General features: G+C 37.3%; 1 protein-coding gene across 1 annotated transcript in view; it reads left to right on the top strand.

Moving 5' to 3' along the window:
• LOC126260841 (papilin) overlaps positions 1-23,856 on the top strand; it is a 267,981-nt gene that overhangs the window by 150,925 nt on the left and 93,200 nt on the right. The window contains exons 25-27 of the mRNA XM_049958243.1: positions 5,309-5,521; positions 10,848-11,018; positions 21,274-21,699. Coding sequence (XP_049814200.1) covers positions 5,309-5,521; positions 10,848-11,018; positions 21,274-21,699 — 810 coding nt within the window. The remainder of the gene's footprint in view (positions 1-5,308; positions 5,522-10,847; positions 11,019-21,273; positions 21,700-23,856) is intronic.

The raw sequence follows: 23,856 nt of genomic DNA, 5'->3' as shown, positions 1-23,856 counted from the left end.
TGGTTATGAACAAGAAGTTGAAATGCGTGGAAGGTGAGGAAGTGAAGTAACATAAACATGTCTTAAATTAATAGTAGTAGGAGACAGATATACGTGGGATGTTACTTATGTTTGAGATTAGTGGAAACTTGTTTTATGGAGTTTGTACTTATGTATTATTTAATATACACATTTACAGCTTCATTTTAGTTTGCTATGTTACTGTTCATCTTATGTGCCCAGTATCATTACCTGTATGCTATTTCAGGAAGTATTTGTAGAACTTTTGTTTAGTTCAAGGCACATTATAATGGTCACATTTATTTTAGCTGCCTGTGACTTCCTGAGCTTATCTTTGTTTCATTGAAAATCCTACAACAGTAAGTCTTAACAAAATAATGCATTTGCCAAGTGTGCACATTATGTTACAAGAAACAACAAACTTAGTAAATATTATAACACTCACCTCCACATAAATTGGGGTGGGGGGGGGGGCAAGGTTGTGCTCATGGACACTTGTAATAGAACAGAAAATTATATTAGATTTTAGCACACACTCATTTCTATATAAGTAATTGCACTCTCTTTCTCTCTCTCTCTCTCTCTCTATCGCACACACACAAAATTGAAGTTGGGGGGGGGGGGAGATTACTCCAAATGCATATCTCCATGACATGTTTATGTGCCAGGCATAATTAATTCCCATTACCATAATATAATACGTTATCTACATCATCTAAATCTCAGTATGTCTGCTAGATCGTCTACATTTTCTTGATAGTGGACTGACATCAGAACATAAGGAGATCCGTAAAGCTATGAAATCACCACTTCGCAGAAAGTAGCATTTGACAGTTTTCTAAACAAGCCAAGACAAGAAGCAGTTTGCCCTACAGTTGTCAGTTTAACTGAGAAGGAACTGTATACTGAAACCATGGATGTGCAAGGCAAAAAACTAAAGTGAGCATTGTCAGACTACAACCACAGAACCTCCTACTTAGTACAGTGTCTTTAATTACAAAAGTTCCTTTGGAGTTGACTGGCAGGAGCATTGATGTGAACATTCCGGTGCTTTATAAATATGTTTTCACTTCAACATACTTTTATTCAATGACAAGTACTTTGAGCAAGTAGCGTGGCCTGATGGAGTGAAAGGACTTCCCAAGTTTCTTCAATGTTTCAGTATGCTCTCTCCTAATATCCAATTGATGATGGAGCCGGGGAAAGAGGGCATACTATTATTATTTGTTTTGGTGTAATGGAAAGTCAAGAGAATGCTGGCATGTAGCATGTACCACAAGGCAACTGACACAGATCTGTATTTGCAAGCTGTAGGATACTAATTCACAGAACACGCATAACTTCAGACTGTCCTAGGCTGCCAGATTAAACCTAAGGATGGTTTTCTGACTGGGCGGCTATTCATGAAAAACAGTTTCATCATGCATTCCATCTAAAGTGTGGGAACAAAATGAAGAAACAGAGGCACCCACAAATGTAGTCTCCATGATGTACTTCAGCAGTAATTCTTAAAGAATCAGCAGGTTCCTCAATAGACACAACATTAAAACAAGCCTTTTGTCCATCTGTGAAACTGAGTGCCTTGCTGGATATTATTAAAGACAGTCTCATCCTTAGGAAACAAGGCCACACAAAGTTCTGTGGCAGTATATATACATTGACCAAACGTTCTGCTTGGTGCAAGGAAAGTACAATGAACACTCTCTTCATACAAGCCTGGGCTGATCAGATATATCTGCAGTAGTAGAGCATTGCCTTAGCACATCATACACATGATTTTCAAGAAGACAAATGTTATATCCATAGTTTTGCTCTTCAAGGACTGCATGACACATTGGATAGTTTAATGCAAGGCACTCTGCCATGGACTTGCTGTCATTAAATTAAAATAAATTTCCAGTGACAGTCCCACTGCAGCACAGTAGAGGTCTTACCATCTTTGATTTGGCTCTTGTCCACAGCAGTGACCAGCAGCAGCATTGGTGCCTCAGTAAATGCTCAGAAGGCAACAACTTGGTTCCAGTTGGGAGTTCTGCTGATACTTGGATACACAGAAGGCTTAAACTCTTGGTTGCCAGTATAAGCCTGTAGAAAAACTACATTCATCCACTTGAAGCAAACCAGTTGGGGCTTCCATAAGAAGACCATCACAATGTAGATACCAACAGCTGCTATTTGCCAGCAGTAACCTGTTGCAACAACTTTGCTACTTAGAGCAGGTGACTTGGGGGAATTTGTGAAATTTGCACCATGTGATATGACGGTAGATCCAAGAGTCATATAATTAGATGATGTGCTGATAGCAGTCCATTATTGCCAGTAAATGCCAACTTATATTGACACATTTTGAGGCCAGAGTAGCAGAATCTACCAAAAATAGGCCCATACATTTCTATTGTTATATTGGCAGTATGTTGCTGTCTGATTGTGTGAGATGGAGAAATTTTGAGAATTCCTGGAATCTCAGCTAGATCCATAATTGCACAAAATTCACAATTGAAATACAGCAATTGGCCCAGCTATCAGTTCTTCATAATATAGCAGATGGATCACTGGGCTACAGTGTCTATGGGAAGTCTTCCCATTCTGAACCCCATCTCCATGCCATGAGGAAACAAGCCCTACCCACCTCCCTCCCCTTTTGCAGGGACATCCTGCACTTAGGACACAAGAGTATAAATATTATCAGATAAAAGAAGTCTTGTCTGAGAACTCGTACATCTGAGAAAGGTTTAAAAAAAGGGGGGGGGGGACTCATAAGAAGGAAGTGAGTGATGACTGCAACATAACTGAACAGAAACTGAGGAGAAAACTAACACTGAGGAGGAGAGCATCAGAGTGACATCCTTCCCTTAATCTAACTCAGTCTCCAGGAATATCTGGAGAATACTTGGAAAATATAATTTTCATTGCATATTGATCCCCGTCCCCCCTATAAAAGAGAAGTCAGTTGACACTGATGTGAGAAGAGAAATAAAATAAAGAGAATCTCCACAGAGATGCATGAAGTGAACATGTGGTGATGGCAAATAAGGAAGTCTGAAAAACGTGGTTACGTACAGATAATCCACTGTAAATTTATTTGTTTTGAAATGTATTTAGAAGACATTAGATGTCAAGCTTTATTTTAAATATATTATTTCAGAAAACAGATATTATTCAGTACTGTGGTTTTGGCCCAGTTGAGAAAAAAAAAGGGGGGGGGGGAGATTTGAGAAGGTTTGCATACACTGTTTTGTACTTGTCTGTGTGAATGTAAAAGGGCACAGGGAGAGACTGAGGGCTGAATAGAAAAATTTTGTGTCCTACAAACGGCAGTAACAATAAAAATGCGATTAAATGATGGAAGATTCTTCTACTAACAAGTAGGCAGCAAGCATAAGACACTTAGAAAGTGACATAAATACTATTTTTTGCAACCATAGATTACTGGTAAAAAAAGAGGAATTAGTTGCAAGAAATAAAAATACTCAGAGACTAACCAGTAAATTTTCCCTGTACTCACAATAGGAGAGTCCATAGGAGAAGTTGGGATGGATGGTGTTGGTTTGCATCACTTTTTGTTAACATATCTCTGTAAGCATTCAAATTTTCTCACGTTAAGCTGCAATGGAAAATTGTGTGATATGCCAGTAACAAAACAGTTGTAGTCAATTATCATCTTGAACAGATATTCTCAGACAGATTTATATTAGAAGAAGGTGAAAGGAAATAGTATAACTATGATAAGTGCATGGGAATTAAAGGAGTCTAAAGTTCTTGCCTAACATTTGAAATTCAGTTGCTTAAAAAATATGAAAATGTATAACCAAAATCAGCTGAATTAGTGCATGCACATTCAGAATTATTGCCTACTTTCTTTTCTATGGGTGGTCTACTTGGAAAGTAATTTCCATCAACTTATCAAACAATCACCATAACAATTTCTAGAAACACCAATTACAGTAAATAATTGAAAGTAAAATGCATGGTTAATGTAGAGCATGAATATTCCAGTAACATGTAACATGTCTGGTATAATTTTTTGAATAATTTTGCATGTTTTAATTTCATGGTGTTAAATGTTGTTGATGCCTCCTAACAGAGTCTTGCTCACTACCTCGAGATGAAGGAAACTGTACAGATCGTATACCTCGATGGTTTTTTGATGCCTCAGAGAACAGGTGCATGCCATTTTATTACAGTGGGTGTGGGGGTAATGCCAACAGGTTTGAGACAGAAACAGAATGTGAAGTTGATTGTCCTCCAAAAGTTGGTAAGTGCATGTGTCTGTCCAAGCTTTTGCATGTTTATTAAAATACACTTTAATAATTTCTTCCATTATCATTCACTTTGCATGAAAATTCAACATAAATGATAAATATGCATTCATTATAATTACATGTAATTCTTAGCTATATTACTGTATCCACTTATATCTTGGTGTAAATTTAAAGTGTGATGAACAATCCTTGCTTCATAACCTGCATACCAGTTTCCCAAGAACAGGAAAGATATATATTATCATTTTTATAATATAACTCTGTAAGTCCATGCTGGATAAATAAAAATATTCAGAATTAACAGGAAAAACTCAACAGTGGGGGGGAAAAAAAAAAAAAACGAAGTAACTGCAACAGGGTAGTAATAGTAGTAGTAGTACAAAACAGTAATAGAACAGTCGTAAGTTTTCAGAAGGCAGGTGGTTGGCCTTAGGTGCTATTTATTTCTGTTGGCTCTGCTTTAGTTAGCACTGTTGGTGAGTTGAGTTCTTTTTGTCACACCATGTTAGTCACCGTGCTGGAAACTGTTTTCCAAAATCCATGAACAGGTGTATGTGGGGATTACATTTATTTGAAAGTCAGCTTGTGGGGGAAAAAAATTGAAAATGTGTATTGAAGATTATTTTCTTCATTCAGGAGCATGACTGTCCAAATCTGTGTCTGGCCATCCAGATTTAGATTTTCCATGAATTCTCTAAAGTGCTCCAGAAAAATGTCAGAATGGCTTCTTTGAAAGGGCACAGCCGATTTCCTTTCCCATCCTTGAAACATTCAGACCTTTTGCTGTGTCTCTAATTACTTCAATCAATGTTGAAGGCATGTTAAATTTTAATCTTCCTTCTTTCCTACTAATTTATTTATTTATTTACTTATTTGTAAATCGTTTATTAAATGAAAACCATGGGAAGGAAGGTTATTTGATAGTTCTGTGATGATGAATTTCTCTAGTTAAGGAGCACATTAAACACTCATGAACTTTTAGTTGAAGACCTTTTGTGTCACAAGGTTTGTGGATTAGTTTTAATTAATTTCCTTTGTATCAACAGAGCAAGACATCTGTACTCTTAAACCTAGTGTTGGTGGTCAATGCTACAATTATACTGAACGGTGGTATTATGACTCTTATGAGGTGCGCTGCAGGCCATTTTATTACAATGGGTGTGGAGGAAATGAAAACAATTTTCTGACACTACAAGATTGTGAAAATCGTTGTGAGAAGCGGATTCTTACCTCTGTACCTGCTGCAGAATTCAGAAAAGGTAAATAATACTATTATTATGGAAAATTGAGAAGAAAACAATGTTTATCATACAGTTTTATTATGTGCTGCAGTGGTAAATTATGTTAAACGATTTTTATTTATCTTACAGCTCGAAACATGTATTTAACATGCATGGGCAATGTTATAATAATTACATTTAGATTATTGATACACAATATAAATAGATTACATGCTATTAAGTAAAAGATCATTTAAGTATATTTAACATAGCATTCCCGAGGTCAAATCATGTCAGCACCATACTGTATGGCACTTCAATATAAGCCATTTTTTTAACTCAATTTTAAAAATTCTACCAGAAAGCTGTTTCAGGTTGTTTGGCAGATAATTATAAAATATTGCTCCCTTAATGAATGGGGTATTTGTTAGATTCAATCGTCTGCTCACCATATGAAAGTCTGATTTGTGTCTTGTATTGTAATCCTGGATTTCCATATTCCTGTTTGTCACTTTTTTGTCTTTTTTCACTAATAATATTGATTGAAACATATATACTGCATAGTTTTTGCGTGAAGTTCTGGGTCTTACTTTTGCCATAGTGCTTATTACTCTTTCCTGCAATACAAATACCCTTCTTATATTGTATTGGCTACACCCACCCCACAATACAATTCCATAAGATAGATGGGGATACACCAACCCAAAATACGCTATTTTTATTGCTTCGATATCTAAATATTGAACTAATCTCCTTAGTAAATACAGAATAGATGTTATTTTACCACAGACATGATCTATTTACTGAGTCCACGAAAGTCTGTCATCTATATATATATCCCCAGAAATTTGCATTCTGAACAGGTATTTTCCTGAATGTCCTCATTTACAACAGTATTTTTATTTGAGCGACTTGTCTTAAAATAAATTAAGTTAGTTTTGTTAATATTGACCCTCAGGTTTTCTTTTTCAAAATGTGTTTGGGCTTTTTCAACAAAATTCTGTACCACTGAATTTAGGTCAGCAAACCCCAGAGGTTTCATCAGCATACATAGTAATACGATGACTGGTGTCTAATACTTTCGGGAAATCATTCACGTAGCAAATAAACAAGAAGGGGCCCAAGATAGAGCCTTGTGGCACACCAAAATTTATATTTCTTATCTTTGATCTTCTTTTTCGATTACCTCTCCATTATCATACACAACTTCTGTGCGTTGTTGTCTATCTTTAAGGTAAGATTCTATTAAAAGCAACAGTTTCCCACTGACACCATTACAAGCAAGTTTACTTAAAAGAGCACCATGATGGACTCTGTCAAACGCTTTGGAAAGATCTAAAAACACTCCTGCCGTTTCGTAACCCTCATTTATTTTCCCCATCAGACAGTGTACAAACTGTACTGCTGCAGATATGGTGCTCCGACCACTTCTAAAGCTGTGTTGGAAATCTCCTATTAAGTGATTCATATTATAGTGCTCCATTAAGATTTCTAGCATTATTTTTTCAATTAATTTACCAAACACTGAGGTTAAGGCAGCTGGTCTGTAGTTCTGTGGTTGTTTTCTTTCCCCTTTTTTATGTAAAGGTTTAACTATAGCAAGTTTCAGTTTCTTCGGAAACACACCTTCTTCAAGTACACAATTTATTAGATGGACTAATGGTCTGACTAACTCACCCTTGCATTTTTTCAGTAGAAAAGGAAAAATTCATCACATCCAGCTGCTCTTTTATTTTTTAGGCTGTCAATTAGCTGTGTTACGTCCTTGATGGTTACTGTAGGTAGCTTACAAGAGTCCCATTCCTTTTCCTTATCATATTTAAACTGCCTCACTTGTTTCATGCAAGTATCATTTTCAATAGCATCTATAAAGTAATTATTAAATATATTGCTAACTATATAAGGATCAGAAAAATTATCATTATGTATACTTAACTCTATATTATTAATTTTAGTTTTTGAATCAGTGTTCCTCATATCATTAACTACTGCCCAGCACAACTTTGAGACACAGTCAGAATTTATTGCAACAAAATAGCCATTATAGTTATACATTAGATTACAATCATTTGAGAGTGAATTACAAGGACGTATACTCTTTCCAATGTTTCTAAGTTCTTTTCATTTAGGTGTATCCATATGATTTCTATCCAATAAGCCAGTATCGGTATTATTTTTGATTTGAAGAGTGCCATAGCTGTGTCTAGATTTAGTGTTCTGATGGAACTTATTTCAGTTATCACTCTGATGGCTTGTATCGCTTTCTCTGTTGTATGTTTAGTGAAGCACTTTCCGGACGGCTGGAGTGTTATCCCTAGATATTTGTAATCTTTTGTGATAGATATTTACTTTCCGTGTAGTGCAATTCTTGTCGTTTTTGGGATTTGCCCGCTTGGTCTGAATACCATCATTTCCGTCTTGTCGGTGTTGATTACTAGCTTGTGTTTTGTGCATCATTTTTCCACATCTTCTATAGTCTCCTGTAGTTTCTTTAAGCTTTTTGAGTCTATCACAATGTCGTCCGTGTAGGTATATGCTTCGACATCTTCGTCTTTAGCAATTTCCATAATGTCCTTTGCTGCCAGAATGAACAGAAGCAGGCTTAGTGGGTCTCCTTGGAGTACTCCGTTTGTTTGCCTTATTGGTTCAGACAGGTCGAGGTTGTCTGAGATCCTTATCTCTTTCCATTCATTTATGGAGTTTATGATCCTCGTCCAGATGCTGTCTCTTCCCAGGGTTTCGTCGAGCATCCTTTTTACTAATGATCGATCGAGGAGGTCGAAGGCTTTTGTGAAGTCTATGAATACAGCATAATATTTTTGCTTCTTATCGATGGTTTCTCATATGTTTTTTAAAAGCAGCTCCACTGCTGTGCTAGTGGATCTTTTTTCCTTGAACCCGAATTGAGATTCAGGGAGGTGGTCTTCCAAAGTGTGTCTTATTCTTCCCGTGATTAGTTTTGTGAATACCTTAAAAGGGTTGTTTTCCAAGGCTATTCCTCTGTATTTGTTTGTGTCCTTTAGGTCGCCCTTCCCTTTGTACATTACCCTTACTATTGATTTTCTCCACTGGCCTGGGATTTTTGCTGTTTCAATGCATTTGTTATAAAGTTTTGTCCAGGTTGGTGCTAGCAGATGGGCTGTGTCTTTAAGGTATTCGTTGTAAACCTTGTCCCGTCCGGCTGCTTTCTTCCTCTTTGTTGATTCAATGATGTTTCGGACCTCATTTGAAATGAGTGGGGACCAGGCTGGTATCTCTTGCGGTGTGAGCTCTTGACTTGCTACCTGTGCTCCTTCTCTACCATCTTTGTTGAGAATGTCTTTGAAATGTCTTGTCCATTCTTCCATGCTTATATAGTGTGACTGTGCCTGCTTTCGGGGGCGGATTGCAATGAATGGGTCTCTCCTGGCTTCTTCAGTTAGTCTTCTTCCCTCTTCTTTCCTGTGTGCCATTCTCTTCTCCCTTGTTAGTGTTTTGTAGGATCTTCTTTTCTCAGCATATGTGTGTAGTAGTGAGTGATTATCTGTGTCCATTTTTAGTCGGTGTAAAGCTTGGAGTACTTCTTTTCTTTGCAGATAACACTCTTGATCGAATCATGGTTTAGCTCTTCTCACTTTCCTGGGGGTAGTTGCTTGTTTTAAGAGTTTCTCCAGTTCAAGCGCTGCCTCCTCTACATTTGAGTTGTCAATTAAGGACTCAATTTGTTCTATCTGGTCATGGTATTCTTCCACCTTCCGTGAATCCAGTCCCCCTCGAGAGCGGTCTCTTCTCTTGGTTCTCACTTGCCTTCCAATCACTTTGTATGGCTATGTTCATCGGGATGTGTTTTCTTATAGGCGTGTGGTTTGCATTCCAAAGTGGGCTTATGTCCCCTTTTATGTTTCCTCTTATGAGGGCAATATCAATAGCACTTTTGCCATTATGGCAGAAGTACGTAGGGACATTTGTGTCATTTAGCAGGATGAGGCCTTCTTCTTGTAGTGATTCGATTACTAATTTTGTTTTGTGATTCTGTACATCCAACCAACAGTTTAGATTCCCTGTGATAAGTAAAGGGATGTCTTTCTTGCTCCGTCTTATTTGTTGGCCCTGTTCATCAATTATGTCTATGGCCGATTCGCTTGGCTGGAAGTAGGTTGCTAATATTGTGAAGTGTTTTACTTCTATTAGAATTGAGTGATTTAGTTCTGTTGTTGCTATAATTAGTGTTATCCACAGTTTCAGTAGGACTGTTATTCCCCCTTGGGGTCACCCCTTTTCTCCTTGCTTTGCCAGCATATTTATGCTATAGAATTTCGGGTGTTGCCAATGATATGTGAGAAAAGTTTCTGTGAATATTGCTACGTCATAACCTTCGAGAAAGTCTGTTGAAGCTATGCATGCTGCGTTTTTCAATCCTTCTACATTCCATAACATTATCTTCAAGTTTTTTCTCCCTTTGTTTTCTCCTGGTTTTGTCGTCTCCAGGTACATCTGGTTTTTACACTCTAGTACTGTGCTTCTCAGATTGTCTGCTATGTTGTGGCATTGCTGGTCTTGGGCCAGTGAAAATCCTGAGTTTCCTTCGATGACAGCCTCTTGTAGGTTGGCCGGTTTCCGGCTTCATTATATAGGAAGTCCTGGTCCCTGATAGGTTTCTTTTTTCTTTCTCCCCTCCCATAGCTTATCTGTCGGGTCTCTGATGACCTTACTTCTTTTCCTGTTGTTTGCGTTATCTGTTTCTCTTTTGGGGGTGTGGGTGGTGGATCCTCTTCTGTTGGTGAAGATGTTGCTTCTTTTTCCTCTATCGGGCATGGTGACATTTGTGGGTCTGCTTCTGTTGGTGATGAGGTTGTTTCTTTTTCTTTTATATGGCACAGTGGAGACTTACCTTCCTCTTCCTTCACTGGTAGTATCATGGGTGTCTGTGTCTGCCCTTGTAGTTTGTCAAATTTTTCCAAAATTTATTTGCACAGAATAGTTTTTCGGCAGTTGTTTCTGTATAAACCATGCCTTGTGAAATGCTCTCTTTGTGAGCTCATTGCATTTATGAAAGTCACATTTGGGAAGCTGCTACATATCTTCCTAAATATCCTATTTGTTCTGGTAATTTCTTTATTTACGCAGGACTCGACCATCAAGTCGTGTCTTTGAGGAATGCTTAGCACTTATACTTCAGAATGAGTAGCTTTCCCTAGAGTTTCCCTCAGTACTCTTCTTGCATTGATACTTTCGTTTCTATAAATGTTGTTTCCTCCCCCTATAATGACACATTTTGCACCTTTTGTTACGGATGTTTCCCAGGATTTCAACACTTCACTTAATAGCGCACCTGACTTGGTGATGCTGCTTAGTGGTAAATTATAAAAATGATATAATTTTTCAGAAAGCTGTTTCCTCCCTGATGAACATGGGCCTTGCTCTGAAAGTATGGCAAAGTGGTTTTATGATAGCCGGGATGGTGTGTGTAAACAGTTTCTGTACGGAGGCTGTGAAGGGAATGACAACCGTTTCTCCAGTCAACAGGAGTGTGAAGAGAAATGTGGTGATGTACAAGGTAATCTTGTTTAAACAGTCACCAAACATGTTTTAAAATATTTATAACTATATTGTAGTTTTTAAAATAATGACAAATTCTACACAAAAGAGCAGAACTACTGTAAACAGATGTGTTTCTCTTTCTCATGGCATTACAGAATTTCATACCAGATGTAGCTGTAAATATTTTTACTAAACTGGAAGCACAGAAAAGAAAAAGAATTTGGTGGTAAAGTGAATAAATCTGCCAAATAAGAAGTTTCTCTCTCTCTCTCTCTCTCTCTCTCTCTCTCTCTCTCTCTCTCTCTTTTTTTTTTTTTTTTTTTTTTTTTTTTTTTTTTTTTTTTTTTTTTGAGAGTATTCACGGCTTATATAATATATAATGAACATTTTTTGTTGTTTGCATAGCAGGACCTAGTAGTTGTAGAGATATTTTGTACACACCCTGTATTCCCCTAGATGACATTGGAAAAAAGTGGTACAGATACCATCTGTTTCGTGCATTCTGATAGTCTTGTCACTAGTCAACCATGTTTTGAGTTATATGCATACAGACTTACTATGAAGACAATAGTATGAAAAGGAAAGATTGCTACTCACCTTATAGAAGAGATGTTGAGTCGCAGTTCAGACACAACAAAAAGACTGCCATACATGATGAGCTTTTGGCCAAAAGGCCTTCTTCTAAAGTAGACAAAGGTCTGTTGGTCAGAAGCACAACAGATATGGCAGTCTTATTGTTGTGTCTGTCTGCAATTCAGTATCTCCTCTATACAGCGAGTAGCAATCTTTTCTTTTCATAACATGGTCTTTATTCCATCCTGGATTTTCCATTGTTTGAACTTCGTATGAAGGTAAGATGGAGCTAGGGTTGCCATATGTCATGGACCGTCCGTGATTTTATGCTCGAAGATGGGTGTCCTGGATGAAGAGGAAAATGTCCACGAAAAAAGTGGTTAGTAAGTAAAAAGAGTTTTTTTTGCACAACTTTTGCCACTGGCCACCGATCCAGTGTTTCATAACTCCTCAAACTTGACGATAGTTGCTGAAACCTGTGCTGATATTCCGTGTCACTTCAGAATTGTTTTGCTATTTTCAGAACAGACTGTGGAAGCAGTGCAATAATCAATTCTTTTCGATTGTTTCAGTTTTCCACAGCTGGTTTACAATGAAACATCCAGTACAGTGTCTGAGTGTGTGTGTATAAAATAACTGAAATGCACACCAATGGTCACTTGCACAACATTTCGGTCCATGTTTCAACCACATATTTGTAATCACCAGATTTTGTCCTTGATTTTTGTCCTTGGATTATGGCAACGCTACATGGAGCTCCATTTGCTGAAAGAATCTGTCAGACTCCTCTTCTGTTAGACCTGTTTCGGCAAATCTGGAAAAGGTTATCTGATAATAGGAGCCTTAGTAAAGAATAAACCCCTGAACAATGTGCAGAAGGCTTTCACCATATGGATATTGTGCTTGTATTCCATGAATGTATACAATGTCCTTGAAATTGAAATTTTGTATGTATGCTTGTTCAGTAACCTCCAGGTCTCATGATGAAACAATAATAATAAGGCATGATTTCAGAATGCATTTCCAGATTTTTCAATAACACAATACAGTGAGGAAAAATGGCTATAACAGAAGTTAGACTACCTCATAAGGGTTCTAATTTGTCCAAAATGAAGATGTACTGAAAAAGGAGCAACTAATATTTTATAAAAAAGAAAAATTCACCAATAAAAAGGTAAACTTACAAGCATTCAGAGTGGCTGGCCAGTACTTACCTTCAACAGACAATATTGAAAGTACTGCCAATAGACATATTTATAAATAGAAAAAAAATCTGTATGTAGCTTTAGGAACTGTTGATTTCACATCAGGTAGGAAAGAAAGATAGAAAGGAACTAACAGTTCTGAATTTAGGAATAGTTATTTTTTATATTTCTAAAAGTATTTGTTGCAGTACTTGCAAATTAGTCTACCTCCTTTAAATGTTATGGTTAACCAATAGTTAAACAAAGTATTGAATGTTCCTGTATGAAAAACACTACATTTTACATGCAAATGCCTTTGTTACATTATACGAGGGTGAGTCAAATAAAAACCTTAAATATATTTTTTAAATATTGTTTATTATGCAGAAGTGGTACAAAGCTGTATCACTTTTCAACATAATCTCCCCCATGCTCAATGCAAGTCCTCCAGCACTTACAAAGTCTATAAATTCCTTTAGAAAAAAATTCTTTTGGTAGTCCGCGCAACCACTCATGCACCACATGGCGTACCTCTTCATCAGAACGGGACGTTTTTCCTCCCATTGCGTCTTTGAGTGGTCCAAACATATGCAAATCACTTGGGGCAAGGTCTGGTGAGTATGATGGATGAGGAAGACATTCAAAATGCAGGTCTGTGATTGTTGCAACTGTAGTACGGGCAGTGTGCGCCTTGCATTGTCATGTTGCAAAAGGACACCTGCTGACAGCAATCCAAGTCAGTTTGATTAGATTGCAATCTGCAGATGATATTTTAAGGGGATCTGTGTATGATGCACTGGTGACAGTGGTCCCTCTAGGCATGTAAAGCTCCAAAATGACGCCTTTTCGTCACAAAAGAGAGTCAGCATAACCTTCCCTGCTGATGGTTCTTTTGGAAACTTCCTTGGTTTTGGTGATGAGGAATGGCGCCATTCCTTGCTCGCTCTCTTCATTTCCAGTTGATGGGAGTGAACCCAGGTTTCGTCCCCAGTAACGAGTCTTGCAAGGAAGCCACCACCTTCTCGTTCAAAGCACCAAAGAAGTTCTTCACAAGCATCAACACGTCATTCTCTCATTTCAGGAGTCAGCTGCTGTGGCACCCATCTTGCAGACACTTTGTGAAACTGGAGCACATCATGCACAATGTGGTGTGCTGACCCATGACTAATCTGTAAACATACTGCAATGTCATTCAGTGTCACTTGGCGGTTTTCCTTCACTATGGCTTCAACTGCTGCAATGTTCTGTGGAGTCACAACTTGTTGTGCCTGTCCTGGATGAGGAGCATCTTCCACTGAAGTCACACCATTTGGGAACTTCCTACTCCATTTGTAAACTTGCTGCTGTGACAAACATGCGTCACTGTACTGAACCTTCATTCGTCGACAAATTTCAATAGGTTTCACACCTTCACTAGACAAAAACCGAATAACAGAATGCTGTTCTTCCCTAGTGCAAGGTGCAAGTGGGGCGGCCATCTTTATACTGATACTACGACGGTATGTGTACATCTGCACTATTCTGTCACCTACAGGCCATTCTGCACGCTGTTTGTAGCATGCTTACTAACTTACAGGATAACGGCGTGAAATTTCGATTTGATATTACAAATTTATGGTTTTCATTTGACTCACCCTCGTATTGTCTACATGTTGCTACTGTGTGTGTGAGGAAAGGGGAAGGAAAGGGTGTCACAAATATCCCCCCCCTCCCCACTCTCTCTCTCTCTCTCTCCCTCCCTCCCCCTCTCTCCCTCTCTCCCTCTCCCTCCCTCCCTCCTCCCCTTCTCGCTCTCTCTCTTTCTCTTTCATTTCTTTTTTGTGTATGTACCATATGGGATGCCAAATGTAGCTGGAGGTGCGGATAAGTTAATTTTGTAGGCTGATTGTCAAAAAAACCTTATCATTTCATGGCTAATCTATTTTTACTTAAAACTTCGACTGCACTAGATATGTTTTAATACTGCTACATCCCCAGGTGCTCTGGATGCATTTACACACACTGATATTCATTTCATCAGCTGCTCTAGACATGTATACGCGTGCTCACTTGCCACTGCATATGTACGCCCGACATGTTACAACAGGCTGTCATCATCCCCCCTTTCCCCCCCTCCCTCACCCCTCCCCCTCTCCTCCCCCTCTGAGTGCTCTGGAAGTATTAATGTGTGAGGCACTTATTGACCAGGTAGAGTGGCCAGGTAGCAGCATTTCCACCATGAGTGCTCAGTAGCTTTCCAATATTCAACCTGTGTGCGTTTACTGCTGTGAACTTATTTGTGTTGCTGTTTTTGTCTTCATTTTTGACAACAAAAAAAAAGCACACCATTGTGATTGTACAGAGGAAGAAATCATAAAGATGGTGACAGGCATGTATAAAGACCATTTTAATAGCATTGATTGAGACACTAGCTGGAAAGCTGACATCATTTCATGCAGCTATAAAGCATTCTAAAGGTTGTAAATAAACAAAAGGTATCGATGGAAACCGAAATAATTAAAACATGTAGTTACTTAGTGATAACATCTTGTGACATAATAAAAAACAGGTTTCTATCAAACCCAAGTAGGCCACATAGAAAACCATAAATATTAATGTGTACAATGCCACAGTATTCTTTTTTGATGAGATATTAAATGCTCTTAAGAGAAGTACATTGTTTCATTGAAAAAGCTATAGTTACTTCCATATCTCAATAGATAAAAAAGTTCGAGCATTAATCACATGAAAAAATATGCACCTCCTTGTGTGCTATCATTAGTAGAAAACCTTGTTTTGATATCTTGAACTGTTTATGAAATACAACACATATGATGTCCACATGATTCATGTTGCACATGGGCAAAATACTGGCCATTCAGTGTGCAACCCTCCCTTAGCTATAAAAACCAATGGTAATAGATATCACTCTGCTCTCAGCTTTAAATACAATTTAATATGTTAGCTACATTTCATACACAGCAATGTATGAGCTAAAATGAACCATACACAAAATCTAAGCAATATGTTTTTATTTATGCAAAATTCTTAAATTGTGTGTGATGCTTCTCTTAATTTGATAAGCACAGTAGCTATGATGAATAAAAAAAATAAAGTCTGTCCTGTACTGAGTGAATATATCAGGCTGTAAGACTGGTAAGAAGCAAATGTTTTCATTGAATAGTTTTCTTAAAATTGGATGATAGGTATTTCATAGCAGCCAGCAGGTCCACCCAAGCACATCGCCGATGGTGTGTGAAATGTGCCTGCACTGATAAACATAGTAGGACAGCGTAATTGCATCATACCACTTCACATTGTATCACTTGGCAGTCTGTCCTCTTGTGGCAAAGTGTTCAGTTCGTTATCATATATGAAGCAAATTGGACATGAATTTGTCAAAGACATCTCACCAGACATAATAACAAACTTGGAGCAAAGAAGTTATTATTGTAGTTCCCGAAGAATGGTGATGTATTAGAGTGATACCACAGATTGATTCATCCTTTCCTTGGTGTTTTACAGTTACAAATATGTGGAGGACAGCAGATATTATAGAAGAGTAACTAGGAAAGAACACTAAGGCAGTGAGGTGAATCCACAGTGACCCATCACTTTCATCATATACTTCTAAAATCCTATGAAAAACTACAGGAAAGATGTAATTTGTAGGCATGAAACAATATTGACATAACCTATGTGTATGCAGTAATTCATTTCTTGAAAAGCTTTGAAGTGAAAAAATTAAGTTGTCAGAATAGCTGTATTTATTTTGCATCGAATGTGTGAAACTTAGAACAGCACAAGAAGTCATCACACCCAGCTTTCCAGTAATATTCAGCCAAGCAAGCCAGACCATGCAGCAAAACCACTACACAGGTAGCTGCCACAGTGTGGTCTCTCCGTGTAGGTACCAGTATAAGGCAACAACAAAGCAGCACTCAGCACGGAATGCAGTGAGAGCATCTGTAGCAATCAAAATGTTAATGTGTTAGTTTGTGATAATTTTGTTCTTGTACAGAGTGCAGTCCATAAGTTTCCAAACTATGATGGTAAATTCAAAATCAGAGTTGTACAAGTTTTAACTGTTTATTTATTCAAAATAGGTTTCATTTGACATGATACATTATATTTCAATTGTCTCATCAAAGTCTTTCAGAATGTTCTGAGTTGCTCGGTGACAACTTTATGGAACTACACAACTGAATGTTGAACTCTTATGGGTGCATTTTTAGTTTTGGGAAGAGAAAATAAAATTATTCAATCTTGGCAGATCTTGAGAATAAAGTAGATGGTGGAAAGTTGCAACTTGCTTTTCAGCAGAAACAGGTGATTCATTGCTGTCTAAAAGTGAGGGCAGTGTCATGCAGCAGGAGAAAACAATGGTACCTAAAGAGATCCAAGCATACATGTTGGATTTAAGTTAGAAAGTGCTGCAGTATTTTCTGATAATGTGCATATCACACTATTGGCTATTGGCTACCTGGTGTAAGCCCCCCCCCCCCCCACCCCCCCCACCCCCCACCAGCACCACCACCACCACCAGTGACTTGCATCAGTGATGAAATGGTCATAAGGACAACACACACACACCTAGTTATGAGTGGAAGAAATCCTAGACTTGGCCAGGAATTGAACCCGGGTCCTATGATCGAGGCCAGCAACACTAACCACAAGACTGTAAGCTACTGACAAATTTTCTGCTAGAATTTCTTATCTACTGTTCTTTCTGCAGGCATGAATTAATTGTGAAAAATGCCAGTGATATCATTAAAAATGTGACCAACATTGCCTATGCCCTTCATTTTTGCAAAGTGTTTTTTTTTCAACCTCAGGAATGATTTCACTGATCCATTCAGTACTCTGAAAATCCTCCCCCCCCCCCTCCTCCCACCTACACCACCACCCCAAACCTTTTCTGGATTTTATCTCTAGAAATAACCTTGTCTAAAAAGTTTTAATTGTGGTTAACAGGTCTTGACAAGACACAGTTTCACCATCTACTTGCTTTTGTATCAGCTTCAGCTCATTCAATCTTCATGGCAAACTCTATGAAGTCACTGTTTTAAGGACGTTTGACATCCTTCTATCATCTGAGATATAACTTTTCAGCTACCTTTAACCCGTTTAGCAATGGTTGTTACATTCTTGTTGGTCCAAGCTGTTGTTGGTTAGCCATAATGTTTTTTCATACTTCTCTTTTTCTCAGTCCTCGCAGAAACATCTATGCCACTTGTGATTTTACCATGCCTCACATCATTTGTTGATTTTCACTCATTTCATAATAAATTTCTTTTAATAAGCTTCTAGAGGAGTAAGATGTACAAATAACTTCTTTACTTATCTTCTTTTCTTGTAGTTGGGTCCAGTTCTTCATGTTTAAGGTGTTATTCTTGAGGCTGAAATTTTTGATATTGTAGATTCCAAATGACATGATAACTACTGAAAATTTGCCTGTTTTTATCTTGATTTTTCAGTATCACATCGTCTTTACAATCTCCACTTTTAAATAAAAAATTACATTGTTATTACCAAAATTAAAAACACTTCCGATCACATGAGAGTCATGCCCACTACTAACACATTCTGCAGTACTAACAATATTCCAAACAGTTTACAGACTTTCTTGACCCTTCCTGGTAATCTCCTTGTAAGTGCATCAATCAATGCCATTTTGTCAAATGATTTGTCAGGGTGTGTTAATTTCGTAAGTTGATTCATACAAAACTCTTTCAGAGTAGCATCCCTATTCCTATAATTACGACCATTCAGAAATTCCCTTGTAATTCTCCCCTGTTAAGCTTCTGACCAAAATTTATTTAAAAAACTTTTTTTGAAACTTTGATATGTTTCCCACTGATTTGAATTTAAATGTACCCAGACAGAGTTTCACCTTCAAGACATCTTTTAATAAATTTAATTTTTTGATTGTCACTGATGCCTGACAAAACTATCTGTACAATGGTGCAGAAAATCCACTGGATGTAAATTGTTTGATGGAAAACTTTTGTTAGGAAAGTTGGACCATGCAATACAATTGTTTGAATATAGATTTTTGTGAATGCAGTTTTCCTGAACTGCTGACATTTGTTGATCTAAAGCATTTGCATTAGTTTGCATATTGTTTTCAACATTTAACATTTTTTGATCTAAGCTACTAAAGTCCTGCTCCATTTTTTCCGTTACGGCCTTCTGTTCAATTCTGACATAATTAATATTCTTAGTTTGTCTTATAGATTCGGCAATAGACTCATTTTCCAAAACAGTATATTTATTTTCTAAGACATCAACTTTTTCATTCATGCTTTTTAATCCGTCCAACAACCCATTTTTTAGCTCGGAAACCTGATTACTAAGTTGATCTATTGCTGTTGCACCCTATCCATTTTATTATTGTTTTCAGTTTTCAGGTCATTTAATTGTCCTTGTAGTGGAGTAAATTTTTCGGTTAACTGATCATTAACTGCACTAAATTTGCTATTGTTATCTGTCTTCATTTCCTCTAGTTTTGCCAAAATTAACTGTAGAATATCTGTTTTTACTGTTTCTTTGCTGACTACACTTTCACTTGGTTCAAAAATGTCCTGACTGGATTCCACAGCTTTTACTTCTACATCACTGCTACCCTCATCTCTGTTCATCTTGTTAACAATCACACAAGCCCACAAAAAAATTAATTTTACAAATAGTCTGTACTTACCTTTCCTTTTTTGATGTCCCTCATCATAGTTGTAAAGTCCTCTTTCAATTGATCCGGTCCGTCATTGTTGGTAGTATCTCGTCACCATTGGTATGACATTGTTGGGCCGCTCTCAGTCTTCTTTCTTTGAGTGATTGGAAACCCATTTATAAATAAAATGCAAATGACACAAATCACTGTCCCTTCTTCTGTAACAGACAAAAGTTCATTATTAGTCAGTTGATCCCAGATGATGCCACCAGTTGTAATCTTACCCTCCCTCACATCATTTGTTTGTATTCACTCATTTTGTAATAAATTTCTTTTAATAAACTTCAAGAGGAGTAAGATGTACAAATAACTTTCTTTAATTATGTTCTTTTCAAGTAGTTGGCTCCAGTTCTTCTCGTCTATGGGTTGTTTCTTGAGGCTGAAATTTTTGATTTTGTATGTTTCAAATGACATGATAACTATTGAAGATTTCCTTATTTTTATCTTGATTTTTATTTTGGCACATTTTTCAACATCACACTGTCCTTACAATCTCCACTTTTAAATCGAAAATTACATTGTTATTGCCAGAATTGTCCGATCATATCAGAAGCATGCCCACTAGTAACTCATCCTGCGGTAGTAACAATATTCCAAGCAGTTTACAAACTTCCTTAACAAATGGAATTCACCAATTTATGTTATTATTTTATAAATGAATTCAGAAATAAATTTAATAATTATCATCACATTGCATAATTAATAATAGGAATTTTCATTGTGCCAAATGTTTCGTAATTTCAAATGTTTCTAAAAGAAGAGTAATTTTAACTGTACATATAGAGCTAATACATATCGATTGTGACAACAAAAAATAAATCAATTTCTTTTTATATGTTTTAGCCTGAAATATAATACATCATAAACAAAATCATATGAAATTCCTTTAGGAAAACAGCTGAGATAATATTAACCCATACAAGATTTGAAAATATTTTTGGTATCAATTACTTCTGTTGAATAAAGGTAATGTTAGAGGAGGGTGTCCCTTTACACAATCATGAATGCTTGTTTGATCCAGTTCTGACTTGCCCACATGCCGTATCATTTCAGTTGTCTTTTGTCACTGAAAAGTCAGCTTTTCAACAAACTATAATTGGTATTAACTGTTCCTCCTTTTCACCCATATTCTGAGCCTTGACATGTGCACATGTTGCTTGAACAACAATGGCCTCTTAAAAACATGACTGTTCAAAATTGTCTGAACTATGTACTGCAGCAGTCATCTGATTGTTAGAATTTTCAGGAAATCTACAGGGACCAATAAACATCCCATTAAATTTAGGTTTATATGACTTCTGCTCAGTATGGTAAGTCATTTAGAATTCCAAGTGAGAAGAGAGCAAAACAGTAAACATAGCAAGAATGAGAAATAATAATGTGAAGAAATTACAAAGATTTGCAGCACTGTGTAATTTGCAATCACAAATAGATAAAAAAGTAATCCATAAAGTGTGATTGCAACATTTCCTTTTCTCTTTATTCTCTCTTTTACACCTCAGGTTCCACATCACAAACTTTTTTTCATCCCCTTGTTAGTTAATTAGAAATTATTAAAGTCTTCATGTACAAGCAGGATGTATCGTCTCCTTCAGAGTGCTGCAATTGCTGCTCAACATATAAGCAAATAAGGCAATATCAATGTGCTTCAGAGTCGATAAAAACAAAATCTTCATTTCTTATAATTTTATTTAAAAAGAAAATTAAACTGTATATTTGTGGTCTTGTTGCAGAAAATGTTTGCTGAATAAATTGGCATTATAGAAAAATGTACATAGACTATGAAATTTTTTTTCTTGTTGCAGATATTTGCAATCTTCCTAGGGTTGTTGGACCCTGCAGTGGAAGCATTCCTCAGTGGTATTATGATAGAATGACTGATTCATGCTATGAATTTGACTATGGTGGATGCCAAGGCAACAAAAATAAATTTGATGACAAACAGCAGTGTGAACAGTACTGTAAGAGGTATCACTTTACAACTTCTGCCCCTGATGTGAGCGCTTTGCTACTAACCACCCAGGATGATAGGATGAATGAGATAGAAAGCACAGATATCTGCAGTGCACCAGTAGATCCTGGTCCCTGTCAAGACTCAGTTGTGTCATGGTATTATGACGAGCGCTCTGGAAGATGTGGATCATTTGCATATGGTGGTTGTGGAGGAAATGCCAACAGATTCCAATCAGAAGAACAGTGTGAGAGGCAGTGTGGAGCATTTAAAGGACAAGGTCAGTGCACTTACACTTTGGGACAAATAAATGATAGTAAAGTTTCAAATAATATAATTAAATGAAAAATTAAGTCTTATGGGCAGTGTGTTAGTTGATGTCTGTCTTCAAAGGATCTCAGCTTCGAAACAACATATATATTTACATTTTTATTGCATCAGCTATTCTCTTCACATTAGAGAACACCATTGATAATGTATTTTATTTAGTCATATGAAGGATATTGTGCCTTGATTTAAGCATGATTTTGAACAACTCAGCTAATTCCATTTGATTTTAATTGTGGCATGTCAAAGCACATAGTATGACTGAAAGTTGTTGTAATTCATATTCTGATAATTCTACAACTTACTTAGGTATAGGGCATGATGAAGCAACCAGGAAATATTTGAAACTTGTTTTTGCTTGCAATTTGTGAATTTTGTGTATACACACAGTCAGTGAGCAGGATATGACATGTTGTTGTTGTTGTGGTCTTCAGTCCTGAGACTGGTTTGATGCAGCTCTCCATGCTACTCTATCCTGTGCAAGCTTCTTCATCTCCCAGTACCTACTGCAACCTACATCCTTCTGAATCTGCTTAGTGTATTGATCTCTTGGTCTCCCTCTACGATTTTTACCCTCCACGCTGCCCTCCAATGCTAAATTTGTGATCCCTTGATGCCTCAGAACATGTCCTACCCCCCTTCTTCATGTCAAGTTATGCCACAAACTCCTCTGCTCCCCAATTCTATTCACTACCTCCTCATTAGTTATGTGATCTACCCATCTAATCTTCAGCATTCTGTAGCACCACATTTCAAAAGCTTCTATTCTCTTCTTGTCCAAAGTATTTATCGTCCATGTTTCACTTCCATACATGGCTACACTCCATACAAATACTTTCAGAAATGACTTCCTGACACTTAAATCTATACTCGATGTTAACACATTTCTCTTCTTGAGAAACGTTTTCCTTGCCATTGCCAGTCTACATTTTATATCCTCTCTACTTCGACCATCATCAGTTATTTTGCTCCCCAAATAGCAAAACTCCTTTACTACTTTAAGTGTCTCATTTCCTAATCTAATACCCTCAACATCACCCGACTTAATTCGACTACATTCCATTATCCTCGTTTTCCTTTTGTTGATGTTCATCTTATATCCTCCCTTCAAGACACCATCCATTCCGTTCAACTGCTCTTCCAAGTCCTTTGCTGTCTCTGACAGAATTACAATGTCATCGGCAAACCTCAAAGTTTTTATTTCTTCTCCATGGATTTTAATACCTACTCCGAATTTTTCTTTTGTTTCCTTTACTGCTTGCTCAATATACAGATTGAATAACATCGGGGAGAGGCTACAACCCTGTCTTACTCCCTTCCCAACCACTGCTTCCCTTTCATGTCCCTCGACTCTTATAACTGCCATCTGGTTTCTGCACAAATTGTAAATAGCCTTTCGCTCCCTGTATTTTACCCCTGCCACCTTTAGAATTTGAAAGAGAGTATTCCAGTTAACATTGTCAAAAGCTTTCTCTAAGTCTACAAGTGCTAGAAACGTAGGTTTGCCTTTCCTTAATCTTTCTTCTAAGATAAGTCGTAAGGTCAGTATTGCCTCACGTGTTCCAGTATTTCTACGGAATCCAAACTGATCATCCCCGAGGTCGGCTTCTACTAGTTTTTCCATTCGTCTGTAAAGAATTCGCGTTAGTATTTTGCAGCCGTGGCTTATTAAACTGATAGTTCGGTAATTTTCACAATTGTCAACACGTGCTTTCTTTGGGATTGGAATTATTATATTCTTCCTAAAGTCTGAGGGTATTTTGCCTGTCTCATACATCTTGCTCACCAGGTGCTAGAGTTTTGTCAGGACTGGCTCTCCCAAGGCTGTCAGTAGTTCTAATGGAATGTTGTCTACTCCGGGGGCCTTGTTTCGACTCAGGTCTTTCAGTGCTCTGTCAAATTCTTCACGCAATATCGTATCTCCCATTTCATCTTCATCTACATCCTCTTCCATTTCCATAATATTGTCCTCAAGTACATCGCCCTTGTATAAACCCTCTATATACTCCTTCCACCTTCGTGCTTTCCCTTCTTTGCTTAGAACTGGGTTGCCAGCTGAGCTCTTGATATTCATACAAGTGGTTCTCTTCTCTCCAAAGGTCTCTTTAAT

The sequence above is a fragment of the Schistocerca nitens genome, chromosome 5 (assembly GCF_023898315.1).
Source record: "Schistocerca nitens isolate TAMUIC-IGC-003100 chromosome 5, iqSchNite1.1, whole genome shotgun sequence".
Classification (NCBI taxonomy): Eukaryota; Metazoa; Arthropoda; class Insecta; order Orthoptera; family Acrididae; genus Schistocerca; species Schistocerca nitens.
The sequence above is the reverse complement of the archived record's forward strand: the minus strand, read 5'-3'. Positions and strand labels throughout refer to the sequence as shown.